Source organism: Ipomoea triloba, chromosome 12 (assembly GCF_003576645.1).
Source record: "Ipomoea triloba cultivar NCNSP0323 chromosome 12, ASM357664v1".
NCBI classification, from domain to species: Eukaryota; Viridiplantae; Streptophyta; class Magnoliopsida; order Solanales; family Convolvulaceae; genus Ipomoea; species Ipomoea triloba.
The window spans coordinates 26,619,366-26,628,004 of NC_044927.1; the positions used below are offsets into that span (position 1 = coordinate 26,619,366).

The 8,639-nt window shown below is 33.7% G+C and overlaps 1 protein-coding gene across 1 annotated transcript; it reads left to right on the plus strand.

The window, feature by feature from the left end:
• The first annotated feature begins 5,206 nt into the window (after positions 1 to 5,206).
• LOC115997907 (protein DETOXIFICATION 49-like) lies at positions 5,207 to 7,327 on the plus strand. The gene has a single exon (XM_031237325.1). It carries the CDS (start codon positions 5,349 to 5,351, stop codon positions 6,918 to 6,920), a length of 1,572 nt encoding a protein of 523 aa, XP_031093185.1. The 5' UTR covers positions 5,207 to 5,348; the 3' UTR covers positions 6,921 to 7,327.
• Positions 7,328 to 8,639: the final 1,312 nt, after the last annotated feature.

An 8,639-nucleotide genomic window follows, 5' to 3' on the forward strand; every position in this document is an offset into this window, starting at 1 on the left:
GATCTACAGAAGAGTTAAAAATACCTGTATAATTTATTTGCACCATACCGCTTGAGTTGTAACTGCAGAGTTAGTTGAACTTTTAAATTCATAATTGCATTAGTAATCCGTTTATTAACTGTGTGAAATTATTAGATTAATTGATTTAATTTTGAATACACTAGGTACACGACCGACAAATTCCCTTCGACAATCCATTTCCAACCGAAAAAAAAAAATTATAATATTTGTGATTACCTTACAACGGTAAGTGTCGGATTGTTGGGTATTGTGGTAGCATTTTCGTTGTCTGAATTATGCGACGATAATCAATATCATTAACGGGTTAACCGCGTAATTAGTGTGAGTGGGTTGGTACTTGTGCATATCATAATAGTAATAATAATCTTATATTGTAGTGGAAGACTATTCCTAATAAATTAAAACTCATTGTTTCACGACCGTCACATGTATATATCAATATAATAAAAATTCTCCTAATTAATGTCAGTGGATTTTCTGCTTTTAGGCTTCTAGAATTTATTCCCCAAAAAAAAAAAAAAGGCTTCTAGAATTTATAGATCGACTTGCATTATATTTGCATAAAAAATTTAATTATATATATTCACCATTAATTTAACAATTAATATTTGGTTAGGGCTTCCCTCATTGACTGATAAAATATAGTGCCAAAAAAATTATCCATTTTATTTATCATATACCCCGTATATTTAATATGTACGTTAAAAGGGATTTTAAAAAAAGAGTGATTGTTTTTTAAAACAAAAACTAGTGATTTTATATGCCATACATACGTACCAACCAAAGCACGCACTAATCAAATTAGTTGTGATGAAATATCGAATTAATCATGTGGATATACATACCAAATTATTATATTTAGTACTGCTACTCGCTCTGTTACAATATATATATCAAGTCAACGCTGACCCCATTGAGACTCAAATCATGAGTTCCCATTTGGGGGAGTCACTTCGTACCACTAGACCACACGATCATTGGCAATTACCAAACATATTTATCTGTCAAAAAATCAATAAAAATTAGTTATAATAGTTATACATTACATCAATTAGTAAGTGAGAAACCCTTTTAAAGTCACACATGTGGGAACTCAGATTATTTCGCCAATGTAAAGTCCTGTGAACATAACTTTAAATTTCTTCCTAAAAAGAAATTTCTACGCCTTTAATTTGCTTTTGCTTCATCTTTTGTCTCACTTATCCTATGCATGCATGCTCCTTTCAAGATCCGCTATATATTAATATATGACTAAGGATTCCACTTTATCTTGATGATATTCGGATAAATTTAGGTTAGTCGACCATACCGCAATCGCCCATAGATTCATAACTTTTCATTTTCTTTAGCTTTATTATTATATTGCTGATGTATATATGCAAATATAAGTCACACTTGTGTCAGACCGCTTCACGGATTTTTATATGTGAGACCGTCTCACGGATACTTATATATGAGACGGATTGGGTTAGTCATGTCAATATGAAAATGTAATACTTATACTGAAAAATGTAATACTAATAAGAAATAAAATGTTTGTTACTTTTAAGGTAAAGTATAATACTTTTGAGAAAAATATAATACTTTTACATTCTGATGTAAAAGTATTACACTTCCCCTTATAAGTGATGTTGGTAAGTGTTTGTTACTTATAAAAAAAGTGTAATACTTATGAGGGAAAAATATAATACTTATAAATCAAAATGTAATTAAATGTATTACATTTTCCTATATAAGTAATAAACAATTTATTTTTTTATTAGTATTACATTTTTCAGTATATAAGTATTATATTTTCATCTTGAAACGACTTGTCTCACAGATAAGAATCCGTAGGATGATCTTACACAAATTTTTGCCTTCGAAGACACATAATAGTCGACTTTATTTGTTTAACTTGTAGTAAGATGAATATAAAAGCAATAAAAGTTCTTTAATCAAACTTAATAGTTATCATCAATCACACATAAAGTTTGGCTAATGCATGCATATCTAATCTTTCACTTAATTTTTGTATTGTTTCCCCTTTAGACACGTAATTAAAAATATTGTCACGTACTGCTTATAACGATTAACATGTTTTTGCTCAAAATTTTAAAAAATAATAATCTCCCTAATAATTATTTTAAAGATGTTTTTTTTTTTTTTTGAAATATTTTAAAGATGTTAATTCTTGCCCAAATGAAATGTTTGCAACGGTATGGGCACTGTATAAAGTTTGACCGGTATAACTGTACGTGTGGAAACATGACTTAAAATGGAAACTGTCGTTGACTTAACATTCCATAATAAGACCTTCATTTACACAGTGATTGACCTGCGGTTACAATTATGTTTCTCGTTGTGAAAAACATGACAGTCAAAAAGCTTAAACTTTTTCGTTTATTGTTTAATAAAAATATAAATATTGAAATGGTAGAAAGGAAAAGATACCTTTCTTGAAGCACCGAATTGAATTGTATCAAAAAGCAAAGATTTATATAAATTTAAATGTGTTAAAGTTGTAATTGTTTATATTTGTTGCAATTTGTCTCATGTTTTTAGGTGTAAGCATTGAGTAACTAACATAAATTGGAAAAATTTTAGGTGGTACGTGTTCATACATATCACTGAGTCAGCATAATCAAAAGATACATTCATTATCATGAAAACGGTAATATTCAATTTATTATATTATTCAGTTCTTCACATGCTATTGATTCATCGTCGAGAGTTCAAAATGTGAATGAAATTCAAAATTATGAAGTATATGTAAATATGCATGGAAGGAGTTGATAATTACAAGTAGTACAGTATTATGAAATGACATTGGTGGTAGGATTAATAGGGATTCTCGTAGCAAAAGTACTCTCGTTTTTTTAATCCACAACATATTTAAAGTGGGAATTTTAGTTGTGTGAATTTACTAATTGTTCTTATACTTGATCATTGCTACAATGAATTGCAATTATTATCAATTTGAAGCAAGCCCTTTTTATTTCACAACAATAGAAAATAGAACTAAGACAAAACAGAACTCATTTACATAACTCTATCATTAACAAATAAGAATTGATATCTATTTTAAAAAATTAATTATGTTTTTTGGTATGCACACATTGCATACTAGCTCATCGTCACATATTACTATAAAAAGTAACATGCTATAATATACAGTGTAGCATGTCTGAAACTAAACTAATATTTGAACACAAATACACAATAGAGAAAATACCAATTTGAGGGTAAAATTTTGCACTTAAACAATGCAATTCTTGATCATAGTTGCACGATGTCAACGCCTCGTTGGGAAAAAAATAAGTTTTGCATAACATTGTCTCAAGTAAGATTTGCAATAATTTTTATAAAAAATATATCATTTTTATAGACCCATAGAATAATATTACATTTTAATTTTAAAAATATTATTATACATTTTATATGAATGGTTCTCACACAATACATATTCGTTGTGGAAAGGAGTTTTTTATTTTTTATTTTCTGGTAACAAGGCCAGGGAACATGCAATCACTATCATAGTTAAATCCTACTCTTGTATAATAGAGATCGACTAAGATGGTGTTGACAAAAATCAAATTTGTAACCTTATGGTATGTAAATCATGTTACACTTATTCAATCACTCCTATCCGAGGGTGTACACCCGCCTTATGACCTTAGATGTCAAAAGACTATATAGAAATAAATCAATTTAATTAGGTTGTTCAAAACTGATCGGTTCAAACCAAGAAGATTAACATATCATTCTTGTTGGATGTTAAACTTATGACTCTATAATTACTAAATCAACAATATCAACAATCTGAATAACTTAATTGGGGTTGTCTTGGTGGCGTCCTTTTGAGGCTAGTGAACACGTCCATTCGAGAAAGGGAAGGATATCCATCCTTAAATGTGTACGGAATAAATGAACAATATTGGAACAATGACTATTTGTGTCGACCGTTGGTTAGTGTGAACTCCATAAATACGTTTAATTAGTAAAAAATCATCTGATTAGTAAAAAAAATAATCGTAATTTTAGAATCCACAAATTATTAAAAAAAATGTAAGAAAATAAAGTATAGTAAAAAAAAGACAGACTAATGAATGCGTTGACGGTTTCAGGTGGGAGCCGTGCCGGAACAAACAAAAGTGGGCTAAAATTGAGCTGCCAAATTTAACTCTTCTTGGGCCATTTTAACCAGGCCTTTTTTGTCATCCATTTTACAACCTTCCAAATTAAGTGATTCGTTCTCTCTTGCCGCTATCAATATTCCAAAATCTTCTTACATGTCGACAGACTCTCACTGGTCCATACACACTACACTCACACCCGCCCTCCCTTCAAACCAAACTGCACGTGCAACAAAACAATTTCTACCCTGCCTTTATCTATCTAGCAATGTTTTATACCTTTGTCTCATTATATCTGTTATACTTGTTATTCATTGATTAAACCAATTTTTTTATTTCTTTATTATTTTTACTTTTTTTTTTTGTGTTTAATGATATTTTAGTGTAGTTTCTAAATATATAATTTTTATATGTTAATACTAAACTTAATATTATAAAAAATTGAATTAAAAATAACTTCAGTAAAATCTTGTTAACTGAATTAGACACATAAAATGAGACGGGAGGAGTAATATTTTGGAGTGAAGTATTTCGATGTTACTATTTATATAATAAAAAATAAAAATAAAAATTGCTGTAATTATGATGGGGAAGTGAAAAACCGGCAGGAAAATATAAAAGATTGGAGGATTATTAAATAATTATTGGGTAGTAATTACATTTGACCATGTGTCATTCAACGACAAAAAACAAAGCTACAAAGCTACTAGGATTCAACTGCAGATCTTAGTTGTTGATAATAGAAGAGGTATATTTTCCCCTTTTATTTGGATTTACAAAGAAAATCCGCAGACAACTATTGCTATTTGAGAGTGTGCACTAAATAATTATTCTTTAACTGTCTCAAATTAAGAAGGTCAACACCTATAAAGAATTGAATTTATAACCCTGTAATTATTAATTTAAGAGTCTGATTAATTTGGCTAGAATTATCCTGAGATTAGAATGGACTAGTAATGGGCGTTCAGCCGGTTTATAGTCGGCCAGAAGTGGGACAAAATTTGAATAGTGTCGCCGTCCCTCCTCGCACTATAAATGCACACATTTGCCTCTCCATTCTTAAACACCCTCTCCCACAAAATCTCTTCTCTCTCTAGCTCATTCTCTTTCTCTGTCTAGATTTTCTTGGATCATAGGATTTCATTGTTCCCAGGTTGTACTGTTCTCACCTTGACCAGAAAAAAAAAACCACAAGTTTCAAACTTGATCAAAATGTGTAACCCTACAACAAACTCAGCTCTGGGCTACAAGACACCAAAAACAGAGATGCCATATGATGATGAATTCCAGTCATCGATCAAAATCCCGGCGGCAGAGAAGCCCGACGTTCTTGCTTTCCCTCTGATCACGTTGAAATCTCCGGCGCCGGCGCCGAGCCTCTCCCTTGTAATCAAAGAAGCAGAGTCCATAGCCAAAATTGCTCTGCCCATGATTCTCACCGGCCTTCTCCTATATTCCCGCTCCATGATTTCCATGCTTTTCCTCGGCCGTCTCGGCGGGCTAGCGTTGGCCGGCGGTTCTCTCGCCGTCGGCTTCGCTAACATCACCGGATATTCCATCCTCTCCGGTTTAGCCATGGGAATGGAGCCGATTTGCGGGCAGGCTTTCGGGGCCAAGAAATATAATCTTCTTGGCCTAACCTTACAGAGAACCATTCTTTTACTAATCTTAATTTCGGTCCCGATAGCTATTCTTTGGGTTAACATGAAAACCATTCTTCTATTCTGCGGCCAAGATGAAGCTATTGCAACAGAGGCTCAATCCTATCTTTTATATTCAATCCCTGACCTTTTCGCGCAGTCTTTGCTCCATCCCCTGAGAATTTACCTAAGAACACAGTCCATTACTTTGCCCCTCACCTTCTGTGCCGCTTTTTCCATTATTCTTCACGTTCCAATCAACTATTTTCTTGTGACGAAGATGGGTTTGGGGACAAAAGGGGTGGCGCTTAGTGGGGTTTGGACAAATTTCAATCTTGTTGCTTCTTTGATTGTTTATATACTCATTTCCGGTGCTTACAAGAAGACATGGGAGGCATTGTCGTCAGAGTGTCTTAAAGGGTGGAAATCTTTGCTGAATTTGGCGATTCCGAGCTGCGTTTCTGTGTGTTTGGAGTGGTGGTGGTACGAGATTATGATCTTGCTTTGTGGGCTTTTGATTAATCCCAGAGCCACCGTGGCTTCAATGGGGATTTTGATTCAAACCACTTCTTTGATCTACATTTTCCCCTCTTCTCTCAGCTTCAGCGTTTCCACGCGAGTGGGGAACGAGCTGGGCGCGGGGGAGCCGAGAAACGCTAAACGCGCCGCCATTGTCGGCCTCGCCGGAAGTTTTATTCTGGGGTTCTCTGCTCTGTTCTTCGCTATCTCCGTCAGGAATATTTGGGCTAAAATGTTCACCCTCGACAAGGAAATTATCGCATTGACCTCTCTGGTTCTCCCCATTATTGGCCTCTGCGAGATCGGAAACTGCCCGCAAACCACCGGCTGCGGCGTGCTCCGGGGGACGGCGAGGCCGAAAACCGGCGCCAACATCAACCTCGGCTGCTTTTACCTCGTCGGAATGCCGGTCGCCGTCGCGCTCAGCTTCTTCGCCGGCTTCGACTTCGAGGGGCTCTGGCTCGGACTTTTGGCGGCGCAGGCGTCCTGTATGATCACCATGCTCATCGTTCTCCTCCGAACGGATTGGGAACTTGAAGCCCAGAGAGCCGAAGAGCTCACCGGAGCTGATGACCATTCCGAAACTCTCATCAAACCCAAAAATAATCAAGATTCTTTGTGTTGACACAAAAAAAAAAAAACTATATATTTATATCTATTTTTAAAATTTTTCATAGGGACTAGTCCATCCATCATAGACATAATGGTCTATGTTAAATATTAGCTAAGAAATTAAAATAATTTTTTTCTTTATAGGTGAAATTATAAATTTACCGCGTGTACACTCTCAAATAGTGACTGCGTGGGTCAGTCAAAAAGGTGTATAGGTGGAGGGGTAACTTGACTTGGATTTGTAGTGCATGTAAGAAATGCATGTTGGGAAATTCAAATTTGCCACTACTGTAACATGGAAGGAGAAAGGAAGTAACATTATTGCATAAATCTATTTGTCTGTTTTGTGTTATACTCTTCAATGGGATCTACCATGTACAAAAAGAGGGAATTCAATGTATACATGGCTGCTTTGTTGAACCAATTGTCATGCAAAATTCTAACTTTCAGACCTATAATATTCTTGAATTCCAAAACCAAATGCCTCAAACAAAGACCAAACATATATTAATTGAATGTGTATGAAATGTGTGTTTTTACCTTAATTGAAACATTTATTATTTTATCAATTAGTATGAATTAGTTCAAATATTTATTATTATTATTATTATTATTATTATTATTGTTGTTGTTGTTGTTGTTGTTGTTGCAATGTAGTGTCTGTTCATACATACTTTCTCAACCTACCGAAGCTATTATTGTTGTTGTTGTTGTTGTTATTTTAGGGTTGAATTTGAGTGGGCATATGCCATTAATGCTACCATCAGCAAGGTGAGTTGGCTTAATTAGTAGAATCTAGGTAGATACTTATCATGTTAAAAATAAAGTCTTGTGTTATACATACACTTGTAGGGACAATAGTGTTACTCTTGTACGGGAGCAATCCTAATTGAGTTAGTAAGGTAGTTGATTTAGTAAGTATAAGGTTTTAAATTTTACTCTTTGTGGGAGGTACTTATTGACTTTCTCGATTTAAAGTGGTCCGTTATGAACAACTTAGACTGAATTATTTCCTTGTTATCCTTTGTGGGGAGTATCACAAGGTGGCCTTCATCAAGAGCAAGCCAATAGGAAAGAAATAATTATAAACATAAAACCAAATAACATCTTTTGAGTATGTGTGAACTTGAAAGAAAAAGGATTGATCGAGTTACCGTATGTGTTTATACTTTATATACAGATTAATTTTAAAGTTTAATTAAAAAATAATATTTTAATAATTTAATCATATCATTCGTCACATCTTCAAAAATAGAAGCTCATATAGTAACTTGCTCTATACCACTCCCACTCTAGACACTTATATATAAGCTGTAATGGGACCTTATGAAGCACCAATTATATATATTGGCCCATTCTATTTTAGTCATTTTCTTAAAAAAAGACACCACTTAATCTGTGGAGGTATATATGTATGTAAGAGATGACGCATGTTTTTAAGTTTTGAATTTTATTGGACATAAATATAATTAGCTTCAATTTAATGTGTGAAATAGTAGTGTAGGATCCACAAAACTTATATTCAAACGCAACATCTTAGTTGAAGGAAATAAAGTTTCTTTGTTTTGATCACTAAGGTCATTAGTGAACCCAGGATTATATTTCCAGTTCAGAAATAAAAGTTTGACGGCAACATCAACTTCCTTCAATTCCCTGCCATCTTCCACTCTGATCTGATAGAAACGCGTCCATTGCTACATACGGCAGATTCCCATTATCTTTATTGCTGTCC

Coding starts and splice junctions, on each gene's coding strand:
- LOC115997907 (XM_031237325.1), top strand. CDS start 5,349: ATGTGTAACCCTACAACAAACTCAGCTCTGGGCTACAAGACACCAAAA.